Here is a 19,407-nt window from a genome sequence, read left to right as displayed (position 1 = left end):
AGTTATAGATATATCAATTCATGTGAATATGACTGAAAAATTTCATTTTTTCTGAAAAGGTGGTGTCTGTTTACTTGTGACCACGCTGTGTACATATGATTCAGATACTGGCATCACTATCACTGTACTCACTGCTAATTACATAAATATTTCCCCTACCAGGAAAATCAGCAACGAACACAGCATCCATGTGTTCTGACTCCTTTTCCAAACTGTTTTCGACATCTCTTAATACAGTACGCCAATCAGAAAGCTCAGTTAGAACAGGCAATACCCACGTAATCTCGCGGAAAGGCGACCAATCGGCTTCCAAAATATTCACAGTTGGATCATATACTCTACAATGAAATTAATAGAAACATAGAAAATTAAAATAAATAATATATGGATTCCTCTCTGTTATACATAATTTTCATTTATTCAAAAGTACGAATAGTATTCAGAAAGAAACAGGATCTTATTTTCTGTAGGCCACCTCATCAGATTGCAACCAACAAACGTAAACCAATGGCATAGAAAGTTGGGATGACCAGACATCACTTTCAAACATAAAATCCTTCATTATTATATGAGCGTCATCAAATCGCCAACTTGTAGATGTAGTGTTCCGAATCGTTTTGTGTACAGCTGCTTTAAAAACAGCGTTTGGTTATCCATACACACCGTCCTATGAGAGGCCAAAAAAAGAATGAATCGTCTCTGTAAATTTTGGCTTCTCATATCTTCACTTCTTCGTTGAGAACTATTCACATAGCATTGTTCAAAAGAATGCCTCTCGAAAATGTCGGTTTGTAATTTTTCGCACGCCACCTATCGTGGAAACATATAACACGTGATACCACTAGCAACAGACGCCTGACTTATTGACGCAATCATTCACCGAACGAAATTTTTTCACATGGAATGTGTGGGGAAAATATATTTTATTTCTAAACCTTCCTGTTATCTTTGTGAATCAATTACTCAACCACATATTTCTGTAAAAATATCTTAACATTTCTTTTGTCTATAGCTTCAATATTTTCAATGTCTATAACATTTTATTTAAAAACAATTATTACTTGGATTTCTAGCCAAGCTTCTTTCTTAAACTGTACAATTTCTTGAATTATTTGGATTCAATAAGATGTAAAATATCTCTAGAAAACATTTACTAAATATTTTTCATATGGAGGTTTTATACATGTTTGTTTTATCAGTACCATATATATATATATATATACATAACTTATAGTCACGTGGTAAATATTATTAAGCTGGATGTTTACAGAAAATATAACTCACTGACTTGATCACCTGGTTGGTTGTTTTTGTTGTTAAACACAAAGCTAAACAAAGGGCTATCGGTGCTGTACCCATCACGGGTATCGAAACCCGATTTTTAGCATCGTAAACCTTCATACTTACCGCTCAGCTGATCAGTTTTATTTGTTAAATTTGTATCAGTTTTTAAAATATAATGAAAGTAATAAATATAGTTTGATTATAATTTCCTTAACATTTCAAATCTTTCGAATAAACACTTTTGTTTAACTGTAGAATATTTTGAATTTTCTAGAAGTACCTTTGAGAAAAGCGGCCGTTTAGAGACAGCCAAACATCGACGTAAATTTCAATGTCCGTGATGTTGTATTGGCTTTCCAGTCTACTAGCAACACACGAGGCAAACTGCTTGACCATGTCGGCATGATGGGTCCATCTCCAGCTGTGGGTCCAGGCCTGGAGAGAGAGTTACATCATAATATCCATTATACTAAGGTCGACCCTTCACTATGCCGTAATGATGGTTCTATTAAATCTTCAACTATGTGTCCAGTCATGCAGAGAGAGAGTCATACCGGTTATACTGAGGTCGGCCCTGTAATTTTCTATTAAAAGCATCTCAAATCGAGTTATTTAACTTCAATTTAAAGTTTAAGAACAAGAAAAAATAATTCCTATGCATATTCTAAATCAACACATATTACACATGTAATAAGACGCGGAAAAATTAAATGGTTTTGAAAATTATGAAATGACATTATGATCCCGTAAAACGGTGGTTCATAAACCTTTGAAGCTAGCGTACTCCTTTCAAAATTTATTACAAATTCACATACCTCCATGATTCTGATACTGAAAATAAATACAAAATAACATTTTTTCAGGTGCAAAATTCTCACTATTATCGCTACTAGTATCTATAATTCACAAACTTTGAATACATAAAAACATTATAATTATTACTTAATTACAACAATGAACAAAGTAAACTATTTTTTTCTGACTTGTTTTAGTTTCAGTTTTTCTTTTGTTTCGCGTATCCCAAAGAGTACGTGTAGCATTTTCTCAGAAACACTGGGCTAAAATACTGACTACTGATATAGATTTTTCATTAGAAAATTTATATGATACAGATAGATGATTTTTAGTTTTATAAAACATTTTTTCTACGACTTAAGCTTTTTATAAAGTTAAAATTGTATTTGTTAGCAGATATAAAGAGCATGATAAAACTGTAAAGTAATAATCCCAATCATTTGAAACACGCTTCAAATATGATAGACTGAGGATGGAGGATAGCAATTATTATTATATCTACCAATTAAACGTTTGTAATGTGCATGCACCATTCAGGTAGGATATAGCGTACAATAGCTCTATTATTAAATTGCACAGCAAAATGCTACACTGATACAATTAATATACACGTTTGTTTCTGACTTTTAATTGCAGCTAAATTACCGTTATTATTTTCTTGACAATAATATATTATAAAATGAGAGAATGAGATATCTCTCATGAGATACTTTACAACATGTATATTGTCATTTGATAATATAAAAGGTATTTAATATATCTTTCTGTAAAGTCAGTTTTCATTATGTCAAACTAGTAAAGACTTCAGCCAACCAAGAAACCTTATTCTTGACTTTGTTTAAAGCAAATTGGAGTTATTACGAGACATTTGTATTAAGGCAAATAAAATAACGACCTGTATCTCCAAATTACATCTTTATTAGCCTAATATTTCGCTATTACAGCTTCGTCAGGAGCTGTCAATATCCTACAAGTTCACTAATTCAGTTGAATATAATTGGAACACCATCATCAGTAAATTGAACAATTTTAGAACGTGTTTAGAAAGTTCAGGTCATAGATAATATCAAACATTCTCAAATTTAAATTGTTGAAACGAATCAAACTAATAATGTAAATAAATGATATATGTAAAACAACAGGTGCATTATTAAAATCATAGGATTGAGAATAGGATACGTTATGTGTACCTCTTCATATTTGTATCTATATATATTATATCAATACATACACAAAACAATGTCGCAAAATACATTTTATTTGTTTGTTTGAAGTTAAGCACAAAGTTGCACAATGGACTATCTGTGCTCTGGCCACAAAGGGGATCGAAACTCGATTTTAGTGTTGTAAATCCGTAGACATATTAAAATCTTAAGATTCCTATTAACGTTTCTACACTAAACATCAGCCGTTATGTTTGTTCATTATAGGGTTTTTTCCTTAAAATGAAATGGAGTATTTAATGTTTGGGTCCGGAAAACTATGGCATTTATATAAGATACTGACATCGAATAAAATGTTATTTGCTTGTGGTATCCCATGCTCTTTTTCATAATGTTCAGCTATAGCACTGTTAGTATTGAGGTTTTGGATGTCACGCACATGTTCAGATATTCCATCGTGTACGAGTGAAGTTTCTCCTTTTTACGTACTAGATCATTAGCCAAAAGTTACTTCCAAAACAACGTTCTTGCTATATCATCGATCGTGTAGTCCATATTCAATGGCTTTACAGTTATTTTTTATATATCGTGTTCTTTCTTGTATGCTGAACTTGTTATTAATGATTTAAGGGAAATACCTGGTTGTTGTACTATTTTAATAAGGAAGTCTGATGTTGTAATCATCCTCTTCAGTTTTGTGGTGATATTATCACTTATATATGGAATCACTCAAGTAACATGAGCTTTACATGTGCTTCTTATATTTCTATGGATCAAGAGGACATGTCTATTTTCTTTTTGCCTATCAAAATTTCTTATTATGTTTTGTATAACTTCTCGTGGATAAGCATTTTTCCTTAAAAGAGTCATCAAATTTTCCCTAGCCTCCTCCTATACTTCTTTATTTATTACAAACTATATCCTATGGAGGTAGCCGATAACCACCTCTTTTTTACTGCGGGAATATGATGCAAGTGGAAATTCAAATTTAGATCTTTAGTAGATGGCTTGCTGGAAATACCAGTAATGATTTACTTATTCTTGACATGAATTGTAGTATATAAAAACAGTTTCTACCTGGTGTGGCATAAGCAAGTGTAAATTCTGTGAATGGGTGAACAGTATTCTGAACTCATTGAAACTAATAAGAGACACAAAGTTAGTGTTCCACACTCCAAATATATCATCTATAAATCTATACCAGATTAATGAGTCTATATTTCCTCCTGTTTTTCAAGAATTAAATGTTTTCAGTTCAAGCATATGCATAAATATGACAGCCAAGATTACTGCTATTCTATTTCCTATAGCTATTTCTCTGATTTGTTTATAAAATTCCCCCTTAAATCTTACATACCCATTACTTAACACAAACGTCAGAGCTCGTTCTAACCAATCTGTTGAAATATTTATAAGTTCTAAGTCATCTCTGTTTTCTGTTATCATACTCATAATATTCTTTGTCGTATTTTGTGTAACATTTGCTATAAAGATGATAAAATGTCTGTCTAGTTGAAATTGCAAACGTTGGTCCTTTGTTGAGTAAATATCATCTTCTACAGTTATATTACTTTCTTTGAGAACTTTGCATTATTCTGACTTAGCTTCGTTGGTGTAACTATATGAGTATTTATTAACTAAGGCTTCAACTGAATTAATGAATATTTAGGATATCGATAACTCCTAACGAAGCTTTAATAACGAAATTCTGAGCTAATAAAGATAGATTCTAGAGATATAGGTCGTTATTTTATTTATCTTAATCGAAATAACCAAGAATCCTCACTAACATTAATAATAACTAAGGATCAGGAACCATGAAAATTTGATGTAAATCAGCATGGCTATCGATGATCAATAGTCCTAATAGTTACAATTCTTGTTCAGTTGTGTGAGCCACAGTCCCAGGAAGAGTAGCTTTTACGAGAGTTCGATTGAACGCATGGCTGTAGCTAGCTAGTTATGAGTTAAAATTTGAAATTAAATGTAACGTACTGTTTAATTTTAGTCCACATGGAAAGGCATACAATATATATGGCTGGCCCTATGTACTTGTCAATGTTTGGACCTCAGGTAAATTTTCTTTCTAGCTACGACCCTGTATGAACATAATAAATATTTGAACAGTAACTGGAAGGTACAAGAACAAAATTATTCTTCAGTTTTTCGGAACTACATTCATTTGTTATGTAAATCGAACATTACGTGATTTTAATAAAAACATTTCTTCACTCACGTAATAAATTACACTTATTAGTCGTGTGATAGATTTTAAAGGGTATTAGTGATGGTCATTTATATGATTAATTACCCTGTGTACATATGATACAATAACAAAAAGATATAAAATCTAACATTCTGTGATATAACTAAAAATGTCTTATTATTGGCACGATATTTCCAACAATATACAGCTGAGTGGCAGTTTGAGGTTACCTCTGAGTCTAAATACAACTCCTGGCCAGTCCTACTCTCAACTACAGTAACTTTGGTATGAAGATGCTTCCAATTGTGAACCATCATGTCCCATGAATATCCGTATAGTCCTTGAGTCCAGGTATTGTAGCCCTTGGTTAGCCAGTGGGAGTAAGGTAAAAATGCCTGGACAGCAAAATATCCACAGAGACCAACGACAACCGCTTTGTGCCAAGAACTGACGGATGACTCATTATTTGAATGCTAGTGAATAAAAAAGATGTCAGATTGACCAAGAATAATTTTTGGATCATAGTGAGTTTGACCTTTTATAAAATTAACTTGTTCTGCTTATGACTTTGTTATATATATTATTAGCAGAACGCTACCATGATTGTTAGTTGTTGTTTTTTATAATAAGAGAGTTAAAAGCAGACGATTATTGGAAGTTGTGTTTATAATTCATTGATGTTGAGACTATCAAATGTCGCGTGCAATACATTGACGTCGAGAACATAGAGATTTCTAGAAGGCGGGCAGACGATTAAATGATAAACATATAAATAGTGAGAGACGAGCGGAAACAGCAAACAGACAATAGTGGAAGAGAATAAAGTCACGGCCAAGGTAAAGTTCGGCGTGAAGTTAAGTGCCGTAGAAGTGATAGGCCTAACGTTTAATATGTTAAAGTAAGACTAACATTAGAAAAGGAGATAAGAAGAAGAATGTATTCTGTCAAAGCGTAGTTCTGGAGTAATCAGCCTGAGTGCACTTTGACAAAAGGAACAGAAAATATTTTCAAGGAAGAAGACCAAACGATTGCTGGAAGAGCAGTATACGACTGCGGTAACTTGTACCACAATTGTAAGTGAATTATACACAGAATACTAATGCAATAGAAATAGAGAAAGGTAGTTCGGCTTGTCAACTGACATTCTCAAGTAACTGAATAGGCCTAGGTGGACCTTTGACAAGAAGAAGAGAACCATGTTGTGTTTATGATATGTCTATGATTTCTATAGTGTAAGGAAATTACAAATACGTTTAACTATTTCCGAATATATATTATTTTGAACATAAGTGGAGCGAGTGCTGTTCGTTTATTTTTGGATTTATCAGCAACAAGCCACATACATCTACTGTTGAGGAATCCTAAGCCCAACAAAAACAACACAGTATATATTTATATTCTTAAGAAGTATAAGTAAAAGCCGTTAATTGACAATTGGCGAACATAACTTAACATTTGACAATTGGCGAGCCACAGCCAAAATTATACAGTGATAAAAGGCGATAGAAGAAAACGTGAACGACAGCGAAAATAAGTAGGCCTATATACGCAAAACTGTAGTAGTAACGAAAACAGTGTAGATATTATAATCACGCTATTAATCATGTCAAATTTTAATAAAATTATAGAAATTGGAGAATGGCTTAGGTTAAAAGGCAGTGAAATACGAGAGTCTGTTAAACAACAACAAGAACTAGAGAAAGAAGAGCATATGCAGAGAAGAGAAGAATAAAAATTAAAAGAAGAAAATAAAATAGAAAGAATAAAAGCACAAAGAAAGAAAGAAGAAAGGGGAGAGAGAAGAAAATGAGGAAAGAAGAGGCTGGAAATAGAGAAAATAAGAGCACAAAATGAGATTGCAAAGCTCATCCAACCAAATGAAAAAGGACCCAAATGAAGTTAGGGCCAGCTGACCTAAGCTGACCAAATTTCATGAACATAAAGATGGCATGGATGCTTTCCTGGAGAGATATGAAAGGTTCGCCCAAAGTCAGAACTGGGACAAATGCGACTGGGCAGTCTGTCTCAGACTACTTCTCACAGGAAAAGGCCTACAAGTCAGAATATGCCATAAACTATGACAATTTAAAAGTGGCTTTACTAAAAAAATATGAACTTACTGATGAAGGTTGTAGTCGGAAGTTCAGAGGAGTCAAATCCGACAATGGAGAAACTATTTCAGTTTATGGCACGTCTGCGGCGATACTTCACAAGATGGACTGACATGGCAAAATGTAACAATAGTTTTGAAGGACTGGCAGACCTATTATTGCTAGAACAGTTCATGATCACGTGTTCAAACGACATGTCACTGTTCGTAAAGGAGAGAGAGAAACAAAAGATGTAGACGAGATGATCAAACAGGCAGAACAGTATGTGGAAGCCGATGGAGGAAGTATAACTAGCAAGTCCAAGAATATCCAGTTAAATTTGAAACCAGTGATGGATGACCAGCAGCAGGAGTTTACCAAAAGTGACAGGAGATTAATAGACAGAAGAAAGAAGAGATGCTATGTTTGTTATAAGATGGGACATATTGCAAAGGAGTGCATGCCCATCACCAGCAAACAACAGCAGAAGTCTCAACGTAAAACAGCTGGAGCTAATTACAAAGACAGTGCTGATAAGAAACAATAAAAGAGTGACTGGCACAAGGGATGCTGCTGCCAGAAGAAAGATAATCAAGACTACTCTTCAGATTCAATACAAAAAAAAGAATGATTGATCAGTGCACGACTAATGATCGGCTCAAGTTAGCAAATGGATCAACAGTGCCAATAATGATTGGAGCATGTTACAAATATCAAGAGGTGGAAACAAACCATAATATGCCAATATGTGTGGGCTATGATGGAGATAAGAAAGTAAAGGTTTTACGAGACACTAGGTGCAGTAGTGCAGCACTGAGGACCAGTCTAGTATCTGATGACAGGTAAGGTACGTCTATGTGTGGTAATTAATGGGACAGTGAGAAAGTTTTCCACAACAAAAATAAAGGTGGATGCTCCATATTATGTAGGAGACCTTGAGGTTATGTATATAAAGGAACCATTATACAACTTAGTGATTCGAAATATACCAGGTAATAAGAATTTAGAGGAACTAGACAAAGAGGAAAACTGCCGAAGCAACTTCAGTCATCAGAAGAGCTCAAAGGTAAAGGAGCAAGCAAGATGTCAAACTCTTAAAGTTTTGAATGTAGGTTCACGGATGTTGAAGGAACTTTGAGACAATGCCCCAGTGAAATACGAACACAAGACAAAGGGGGAAAGATGCTTACAGAACAGAGAACCAAAAGGAATAATTAAACTGGACCTATCAAAACAGTTTTACTGGGGACGCCAAACTCAAAAATAGTCAGAAAAACCTTTACAATAACAAGACCAAGAGTTGACATTTCAGACCCACAGACAACAACATACTTATTCGGCAGTGGAAAGGACCTATCACAGTACAGGAAGTGGTCAACAGAATACACTATAAAGTTAAAGTGAATGGGATGACTAAGGTCTACCATGCCAATCTGTTGAAGAGGTACTTTAAGAGCGAAGACGACTTTGTGGGTGTAGCTATTCATGTACAAATGGGCATAGCAGGTGTGGCTGTCATAGAAGCAGAATCTGAAGACAGTGACTTCATTACAGAAGATAGGAACCTACTAAGCTTAAGACCGCTGAGTAGAGATGAGGCATATAAAGACGTCAACATAAGTATCAAGCTGACTGATAAGAAGGAAGAGGAACAAAATTTACTGTGTCAATATACAGATAGATAAGGAAATACAGACCTCAGGCAACACAAGATCAAGATGAAGACAAGGGATCCAGTTAAGAAGAAGCATTGTTGGAGACTCTACCCTAGAAGAGACAGACAAAGGAACTGTAAATTTTGGTTTAGAAGATGAGAAGACAGTCTTTGTATATAGTGAAAAAAAATATTGTAAATATTTATCTTGAAGAGCGGTTTATGATATAAAACACTGTTTAGTCTAGGTAGTATTAATTAATTTAATTTGTGAGTTAAAAGTTTTTGATTGCTTAGTGTGTGTTTTTATAATAAGAGAGTTAAAAGCAGACGATTATTGGAAGTTGTGTTTATAATTCATTGATGTTGAGATTATCGAATGTCGCGTGCAATATATTGACGTCGAGAATACAGCGATTTCTAGAAGGATGCAGAGGATTAAGTGATAAACATGTAAATAGCGTCAGACGAGCGGAAACAGCAGACGAACAATAGCAGAAAAGAGTAAAGTCACAACCAAGGAAAAGTTCGGCGTGAAGTAAAGTGCAGTAGAAGTGATAGGTCTAACTATTAACATAGGCCTAACGTTTAATATGTTAGAGTAAGACTTACAGTAGAAAAGGAGACAAGAAGAATAATTGATTACATTGTCAATTAAAGGTTTTTACTTATACTTCTTAAGAGCATAAATATATATTGTGTTGTTGCTGTTGGGCTTAGGATTCTCCTACAGTAGATGTCTGTGACTTTGTTGGCGATAAATTAAAAAATAAACGAACAACACTTACTTGTTTTCAAAATAATATATATATATATTTGGAAATAGTTAAACGTATTTACAGAATTGTTTTACATTATAGAGATCATAGGTAAGTCATAAACACTGGTTCTCTTCTTCTTACCAAAAGTCCACATAGGCCTATACAATTACTTTAGAATTTCAGTTGACAAGCTGAACTACTTTTTCCTATTTCTATCGCACTAGTATTCTGTGTATGATTCACTTACAAACTATATCTCTTATGAAATACTTATACAAACTATGAAATATAACTTCATAGATGATAAATATTTTAATTTATATTGATATATTTGTAAAACCATCAGTATGACTGGTTCTTCTCAAGGAAGATGAAATTTAAGTAGGAGTGGAAGACCAGCTACATAAAGTCAAAGTTGTTCAATTTTTTTATGTACGCGAGAATCAATTATGAATTAGCATACAGGAGATAGAATAATAGAATAGTGCATTCACTCCATCTAACAGCACATCTTTCATTATTCCAATCAGGATAAAAGTAATACATAAAAGAACGAAGTGTCAAGATCGTTCTGGCAAAGTACACAACATGAAATATAAATACAAGGGAAATTTAAATAATGGTCATTTATCTCAAAAACTAATATAAATTATGAAGGGTGTAATACTTACTCTAGGTCCTTTTTTATTTTCCGACACCGGGCATTCTATACAATAAGGATTCCACTGTGGGGGTTCATTGACTGGCAAACACCATTTAAGAAAGGCAGGAGCAGAAGAAATAAAGGGTCTGGGCCAATCAGGAGAACAGAATATAGGCATCGTGGCTAGCATGACATAAGGGAACATTCCTAACAGAAATACACCACGGAAAATTTATCTCACTGAATTTCGTTGATTATAGAAATTAAAAATAAAAGATAAATATTAATTCTCTAGAATACACACTTTTTTGTTATATTTTACTTTTCTACTAAAAATGATAACATTTTAGATTCTATATCCTTGATGACTTGTTTTCAATTACCAACATTAATATCTGATTCTACACAAATTTTGCGACACGGTCATTAGCATATGCTGTATTTTATTAAACACTGACTGAATGGTGAGGTGTATTTGTATTTTATAAACTGTGTTCAACGTAGCGGCCCTATAACGTGCAGAAAGATTCATTTCTGCATGAGATAATACCCGTTCAGATTAAACAACAACGTATATAGTCCATTGTATATAGCCACTTGTGATCTTGTTCAGCCTGATTAACTATATTAATAAAAGGATTCCTCTGGTTAAACCACAAATACTATACTGGATTATCAAGTGCATACTTTTACATAAAGTACTCTATGTCATAATTGCTAATTTGGTGTATTCTTCCATGAGAAAAAAAAAACTTGCTTTTGTTGAACAAGAACAAACAAACTAAATGTCCTCAGCCTTACTGCACATCTTCCTAATTATACAAATGCTTAAGTCAAAACTCATATGGCCATGATTTTGACGTCGAAATACAACTAATGGTAAGTATTCATTTTATTAGCTTAGATATATAATAGTGATCAAAAACTGGACATTGTTTATTAAATTTTTATCTTAATAAACACATCGCTCATACTTCAAATCCATTTATGAATCTAGGACCTCTGACTAACAAGGTCATTACTATACCAATGAGCAGTCCACCCTCGTATCTGGCCTGGCAATTAGTGGGTTAATTTACCAATACCTAAAGTAGTATAGTTATCATACTCACAGTTAAAGAGTCTTACGGGTGAAAAAAGAACGGGAGATGGATTGTACTTTCGGATAGCTTAGTAATAAAAAAGTGGTTCTATTAGCCAGAGGTGCTGGGTTTAATCCCCAGTTCCAAAGTATATTTTCACTCATCGGCTTTCTCACGTAAAAGCTTAAACCGCTCTTACAAACATTGCAAGGTTAAAAGTATACATTATTTCAACACTACATCTTATGGTAGTTCTTTAAGCATTATGACATTCAGAACATTGCTAGACTTACCAATAGAAAACAGTCGAGAATTCATTAAATGAAAAGCTCCACAGAAGATAAAGGCTATAGGACGACTAGAATCCAAAAACAAGAAGAATCCAATGGTTAAGTCTAAAAGGAATCCACCCCAGTGAACGATAAAATAATCAATGTGTTCATCTTCTAGTATGAATCTAGAAAAAGATATGTTGTTTTATAACTAAATGAAAAGAGAACTAAGAAAGTTTATCTCATGGGAATAAACTATAAGCAACAGAAGCTTTAATTTAAATAGAAATGAAATTTAATGCCAGTGTGTGCTTTCAAAAATGCTTAAGCCTTTTAGCCAGATATGCTACATTTATTCAGTTCTCGAGTAGAAAACAAACTACTACTAAACATATTGGAATACAGGTTAGAATTTTTTATTTCAAACTTTAAAAATAACTTTATAAAATACTTGTATACGGAATTAATATTTTGTTGTGATTTAATAGAATATTTTTAGAAAACGAAACAGTTCTTACTTAAATATATCAAACACCCAATGAGCAGAAAGATATTTCATTGAATAACCTCCAACCCAGTCTTTGTCCGTTTTTTTCAAACCGGCTATAAAATACACCAGAAATATCTGAAACAAGACGAAATATAAAAAATATCATCACAATTTGTACCGTAAAAATATCATCTAGTAACAGAGAGTGAGTGAGAACACTTTAGGGTGTATTGAAATTCCGAAACATAGGAAATTAGTATATTTCTTTCCCTGCCTTGCAGTCTATGATGAACATAATGTTGAATGTAGGCTGTTGCACACTTCTCAATAGCTTCCCTTGGTAAAAAAAACAAAACAACGTAAAACACTAGTATGATTTTGACATCTTTAAACTGTGGCAGATCAACTGTTAATCAGTTTAGAAAAGTTAATTTAATTTTTGCGTTCTCCTTCACAATAAATATAGAGGGCACTTGGTTCAAAATTAATGTTAAACTCAAACTCAAAATAAGTCTTTTTAAGGAGAACTTTCAATCTCTTAGAACACAATGCACCAAAATTCAATTTTATAGCCTAAAAAACATTTTGGCGAAGCAAGATAATTGATTCTATTACAGTTTTAATTTCGTAAAGAGGAGGCTACCTTTAAACTGGAGATAATATTCAGAACTAGCCGTGGCGATGACCTAAAATTATTCTGAATCTGTCACGTGGGTACATGTCGTTGCATTGAATAATCCTAGGGTGAATGGATTGTAAGCCTAGTAACAAGGATGGTTTGAGTGCAATGTTTCGTGCCTTAACAACACCTAATTAATAACTATTTTTGGATTCAAGAAGGCTTTTTCATTGATAAATTAAAACCGGAACTGAGCCAGTTGACTAGTTTGGCCACTCTCTTATCTGAACTGCAATTTAAATTGGAATCATTTCCGTTATTGGTTTTTTTTTTTTTTGTATGAAGATTTTTTTTTGTAATTAAGCACAAAGCTACACAATGGTCTATCTGTGCTCTACCAACCACGGGTATCGAAACCCGGATTCCTGTGTTGTAAGTTCGCAGACATGTCGCTGTGCCACTGGGGGGGGGGGGTGTATAAAGAACTTCTGCCTAATATCAGATGTTGACGTTTCTAAATGATAGTTCAGATTATATTTATCAAATGTATTTATAAATAACAAGAAATATCATACTGTTAGATAAATGAATGTACTTAAAAGGGAAAATATACAAAAAAATATGGTGACTTTAACACGTTCTGTATTTTATTGGTTAAACGACTAACCTTTACCATAATTAATTTATCACTTACATCAACTGGTGATTGCTTGAACAGGCATATATTTTGTAAATGAAACAATTAATTAAAACAAACCCTAATTCATGATAAATGAAATCTATCTTAATAAATCTATTTAACGATGCAACGTAAAATGCATGACAAATTTAACCACTGCTAGTTATTACATTGAACAAAATAACCATATTTGCATGGCTGACATATACTAGTAAGTCTACTAAACGATACAGCTATAATGCATGTTTAATCTGTCCTAAATAAGCTACCAAAAGAAACAACATACAATATATGACAAACTTAACCTTTGCTTTATCATAAGTACAGTAGTATTTATAGTATGAATGGGGCGGATATACAGTACATGCAATACAAACTATTTTCTCATATATACCTTTAACAACAATTAATAAATCTCAAAAATTATTTGAAAGATACTCTTAGGTGATAAACATAAAAATCAGCAAAGCGGATACAAAAACTTCATAAAAACCACAAATTTCTCGATCTCACTGACTGACTGACATTGTTAAACGCTTCTAACTGTGTAAAAAACAGACTTATCATAGTTATAACTGCACCAAATAGAACAATAGCACAGAGACCACATGCTAGTTCCAGCGTTTTTCTATACCAAACATTACCAAAAAGAAGAGGTACTTGATATACATCAGGTAATACCTTGAACAGAGACGCCATTTTGAAATACATACACGGGCTGCTCACTTCATATACTGAGTACGTATGGTCAAATAAACAGTGAAATAGTGTGGTCTTTTCGATCTACAGCATTGCGTGTCAAGATCTGGAAACTGTGAGTAGTATGCGGTATCCTAATGTAGAGTGAGTCTTAAGAGAAGCTTCACTATATAGGCTAAAAGACAAGCTACGCTCTTTTGCAAGGACTTTATAATACATATTGTAAATTAAATCAAGTCTGCAATCATGAAGCATTTCATACGTAGCATGGCTGTCTACAACTAGTTCAAACTGCCGCAACCAGTTTTTGCTGTATATAAGCCTTGGTTAGAGAGTGTTGTTTCCAGTTTTTCGTCGTTAAAATTATTCAAGTTGAAAATGTTACAAGCGTTTATAAGGTGAACCCTGACTGCAAGGCTGAATCAGTCAGCTTTTGACGATGGTTAATCATACACTACAGGTCAACTATTTAATATATCAATTATTTTATTGAGCCTGAGGTGATCGCTATTTATTTTTGGGGGGGGGGGTCGAACTGGCATCTGGATTTCTTCCATTTGTGCTCACGTGAGACTGTCATTTTGTCCGACTGTGCTACTCATTCTGTCAAACAAGCCTCCCATCCAACTGAAGATAAGTTGAAACTATATTTGTACTCCTGGTGGTATACTTTACATGAATAGTATCAGCATGCCTTCTTTAGTAAAAATTAGAAGGCTAAAAAGGAGGAGGTATTATCAGGATAACAAGTAAAGGGCTTTATCCTCGCGAAAAAAGAATTATAGGAAAACTAGGGTAATGAGAAAGCTTATTCTAAAGCAAGTAGACAGGTAAATCCTGAAAGACAAGGATCTTCCCCTCGAACTACATCGAAAAGAAGTTATAACAAAGACTTAGAAAAGAGCAGAATGGTTTCTCATAGTAGTTTCAAAGTTAGTTACAGTAAAGATGCTGAGAAGAGCGTGGCAGCCTCTTGAGCTAGTTCGAAGAAAATCCACGAGAAAAACTTGGTTATAAGTAGGGCTGTCTGCCATATTAGATTATAAAAATATATTTGTGGCAGGAAATAAAGCAACCAGAACTTTCTACTCTAGGAAGAAGTTCACTATCTGTGCCCCCAAAAAGGGATAAGTATGCTCTAGAAGAGCCAATGCTTGACAGAAAAGAAACTATTCCTGGGAATAGTCAAAGAAAAATGGAAGAACTAAAGGAAGCTTTCAGAAGGCAACAAAATAGCCAAACTGAAAAAATGTCCACCAAAGTGTTAAATAGAGCTTTCTGTAAAATTTGAGCTTCTAAACTACTAGCAAAGACATTTCACTTTTGCAGAAAGCAAGCTGGTAATTTGCTTATTACATATAGATTGATCGATGTCTTTGTAATCAATGAAAAGAAAGGCTTTGGTGAAGACGGAGACACATTGCCTCCATTGAGCCTTTCTTTTAGGATTCAGCTTACCATATAATAATTTATAGGTACTTTATACTGTCCATTATTAAAATGGGAAGTGCATAGTAGCAGAAGAAGTGGTAATTTGCTACAAAGATGGTACAATGAAACGTAAGGTGTGGAAACGTACTAATGAGTGTAAAACTTTCACAAGTGACAAAAACGATACCCTACTCTCACTGAATCAAGCCTTTGATGAGCCAATTAAATAGGTGTGACAAGTCTTAGAAGCTTGTGATAAGGATTTACTTAATATACATTGTTACAAAATTGTTACAACAGATGGCATTGACATTCCAAAAGCATGCCTTGGTCATCCATCGGTGTGCAACAATGATGACGGGGGTACTAGTAAGCTCTGAATATTCAGTACTGTCTAGGTTTTTGCAAAAAATTTTCACTGTTTTAAGCAGTCAACTCTATGTTAGAATGAGTGACACAGCATTATGTAAGGGTGATTTTGCAAAACTGATAGAATTCACTGGCACACAAAACTATCAAGCTCTTCTCAGTTATGAACAGGGCATTTCAGATAATGGGAGTGCTGTCTCAAAGCTTAGGCAACTCAATAGAGAAGCACAACTTTTGATTGAGCATGTTGTTATCATAGCCTAGTTAGGGAAGAAAACTGAAGATTTTGTCGAGCATGTGTGTATTAGCTGTGAATAAAAGAATGTCACTCGAGTTAAGTTCTCTCATGACAAACTTAGAAGTCAAGTGTAACATAGGTTAAAAGCTTTTGTTCTCAGTCAGAATCCAGCTGCTAACAGTGAAGAACTATATATATATAATTACTGTAAGCCCCAAATCCGTGCCAATGACCTACAAAATCATTGTGTCCTCAATGGTTTGCAAATTGTCCCTGTACCACCAAAGCTAGCAAAACTGGATGCTCTAAGTACACAGCTCATTCATCATAAGACTTAATACGTACAGCAGCAAAGTATCCACTTAAAATTATTTCAAAGTCTGTAAGGGCACCATGTTCTTTCTCCCATTGCCAACGAAGAAGACCCTTGATCAGGCAGAACAATCCAAATCGTTTATATCTGATACAGAGTTTTACATTATTGTCGATGGGAAACCAACGAAACATAGAATCGTTTGGTGTAGCCTAGTTGATGTTAATAAAGTGCACAAGTCTGTAGATGAGCTTAAACAAGTCAACTGGCTTTACAAGGATATAGGTGATAACGCTGTAGATGATTCAACTAAACATGTGATTGAAGTTGTCAACAGTGCCACTAACACAATGCTTGAAAAGGCTAATGGTACTAATATAGCTGGTAGACAACAAGCTCTCGCCAGACTCAAACATAGATTAGAACAAGGTGCTTAGTGTTAAGGAACGCCCTTTAGACAACAAACAACACCACCTCAATTTGAGTTGCTTCACAGCTCTTTCTCCAACTGGAGCTTATGGTCAAAACCACCAGTGTGGAAAGAAACCCAAACTCTCTGAGTATGTGAAATTTAGGCTACTTAACAAAGATTCACCCTTCCGAAAAGATGTATTATACCTACTGTGGCAGAAAAGTATTTGTGAACTGTATGCTGCCATCTATAACACCAGATGACAGTCCATGGTCAATTCATTACAAACAACTGAATCTCTCCAGATGTTTATTGCCTTTTGGATGATTCGTTGAAATACTGGATTACCACTGACTGGTTAAAATTGGAGAATGTATCTTACAAACAAAACGTTTGTACCACCAAACCACTCGTCACTGCCAAATAGTTCCCTCAGTCTCAAGTGCAAATAAGCCGAATTGAGATTGGAAACCATGGATATCTCATCAAAAATAAACACTTTAACATGTCTAAGAGTGGTCTTTAGAGTCAAGTGAAAATGCTTTGGAAATGACCAGTACTCTGCAGTTCTTCTCTCATTTTATATGGGGAGCTGAAAGAGATGGTTCATGGTGACACCACCTACATTGAAAGCAGTGAAGCCAATAGGAGCTCTAAGGGCGCACGTAAGCTCTTTAACTGACCAAATATTAGCAAATACAGCTCTGATGGCTTCAACTAGGAAAGACTTTCCAGTGATGATCTTGTGCAGTGGTCTTAATCCACACTGGCACACTGACCTTCGTGCCTTTTCTGGTGAAGAAAGTGGTCCTTTACTCTGTCAAAGATATCTCTATGATTGGTATTAAGCAAAGCTACTCGGGTATCTAAATCAAGCAAGTCAAGTGGATTAACATTCATATCCAAAGTATCATCCATAGCTCACTTAGCTTCACCCATAAGCTCTTAACTGACTTTTTCACCTTCACCAGCTTCTTGCCTAGCTTTGTTAATGCTACTGATCTTTGACTTAACTTCCAGTATTTTATATTATTTTTCATGGTGGATTGAGTTACTGGCATTCATTAATCTATAAAAGTCTCTTCTGCCTTTTATTTGGAAGAAGTAGTGTGCCCTCATTTCTGAAAGGAATAAAAAGGAGGATCAGAAAGTAATAGTAGTCCTCCCTCTGCCCCTCCTTTTTTGGATCATACTGTTTGTGATTGGGCAAGCAGGGTTTATGATCTTGTAGTCCCTCTTTCCATCTTTATTGTTGTTGTCCAATCAATCCATGCAACAAAATAATAGAGACACGTGTTACTAAGCCTTTGTGACATGTTAGGGTAGTGAGTCTCTATCAAATTGTCCTCAAAAATGTCATTTGAGTTTGCATTGGTTCCAGCCATTTTTTCAAGCTCCCTATGACTTTTCAATGTGTGACTGTTTGTAAGGCAGGGAAGCATCTATCCATTTGACAGTACATGATTTTTCAGTCAAATTGTCTCCAAGGAGGAAATCAGTCACCCTCCCTAAAGTGTAAGCTGCATACACCAGAGCTCCAGACGTGACACAAACACTTTTGTTTTCGCCTACATCTTCCCAGATCTCTTGAAGATTGCTTCTTTCGGCCTTCATGACATACCCTGTGACATGATGAACAAGAGCTAGGGACAATTCAGTTGCAAGCTGGATGTTTATGTTGATCTTCCATCAATAGAGAAACAAAGGATTGTAATCATTGACTTTTACCTCTGTTTCTGACCTAGCTAGCTGGTAGATATTTTCTTACACTTGAAACTATATGTTTCAGCTTGGCACTAGCACATGCTTGCCTAAGAAAGCCAAACTTACACCTGGTGCTAAAGTCCGATAAAGAGTTTTGACAAATGCTAGATTGTGTAAAATGTGGATGTCCTATAGACGAAACTCTTTTCACCCTTAAGCAGAGAATCATACAGGTGTATCTAATTGTAAAGAAACAACACCAATAAAAACATACAAATTATAGGTCCACACGAATATCTCATTCTTCTTTACAGTACATGTATTGATTCCAAGAATTCGATTCACAGAAACCTCTAGTCCTTGTATGATATGCATAACTAAGTTTGATAAGTTTAATACATCAGGCTTATTGTATACAAGATAGTTTGTTTGTTTGTTATGGATTTCGAGCAAAGCTACACGAGGACTATCTGCGCTAACCATCCCTAATTTAGCAGTGTAAG

General features: G+C 34.5%; 1 protein-coding gene across 3 annotated transcripts in view; it reads right to left on the bottom strand.

Annotated features, from left to right (window-relative positions):
* Positions 1-19,407, bottom strand: part of LOC106461636 (vitamin K-dependent gamma-carboxylase-like) — a 52,270-nt gene that overhangs the window by 6,211 nt on the left and 26,652 nt on the right. For all 3 annotated transcript variants that reach the window (XM_022388641.1, XM_022388642.1, XM_022388643.1), the window contains exons 6-11: positions 12,469-12,575; positions 11,972-12,135; positions 10,625-10,803; positions 5,679-5,921; positions 1,565-1,719; positions 160-338 (exon numbers count right to left, since the gene is read on the bottom strand). In XM_022388641.1, the coding sequence (XP_022244349.1) occupies positions 160-338; positions 1,565-1,719; positions 5,679-5,921; positions 10,625-10,803; positions 11,972-12,135; positions 12,469-12,575 (1,027 nt within the window). The remainder of the gene's footprint in view (positions 1-159; positions 339-1,564; positions 1,720-5,678; positions 5,922-10,624; positions 10,804-11,971; positions 12,136-12,468; positions 12,576-19,407) is intronic.

This window comes from Limulus polyphemus, unplaced genomic scaffold (genome assembly GCF_000517525.1).
Source record: "Limulus polyphemus unplaced genomic scaffold, Limulus_polyphemus-2.1.2 Scaffold1002, whole genome shotgun sequence".
NCBI lineage: Eukaryota > Metazoa > Arthropoda > Merostomata > Xiphosura > Limulidae > Limulus > Limulus polyphemus.
The sequence above is the reverse complement of the archived record's forward strand: the minus strand, read 5'-3'. Positions and strand labels throughout refer to the sequence as shown.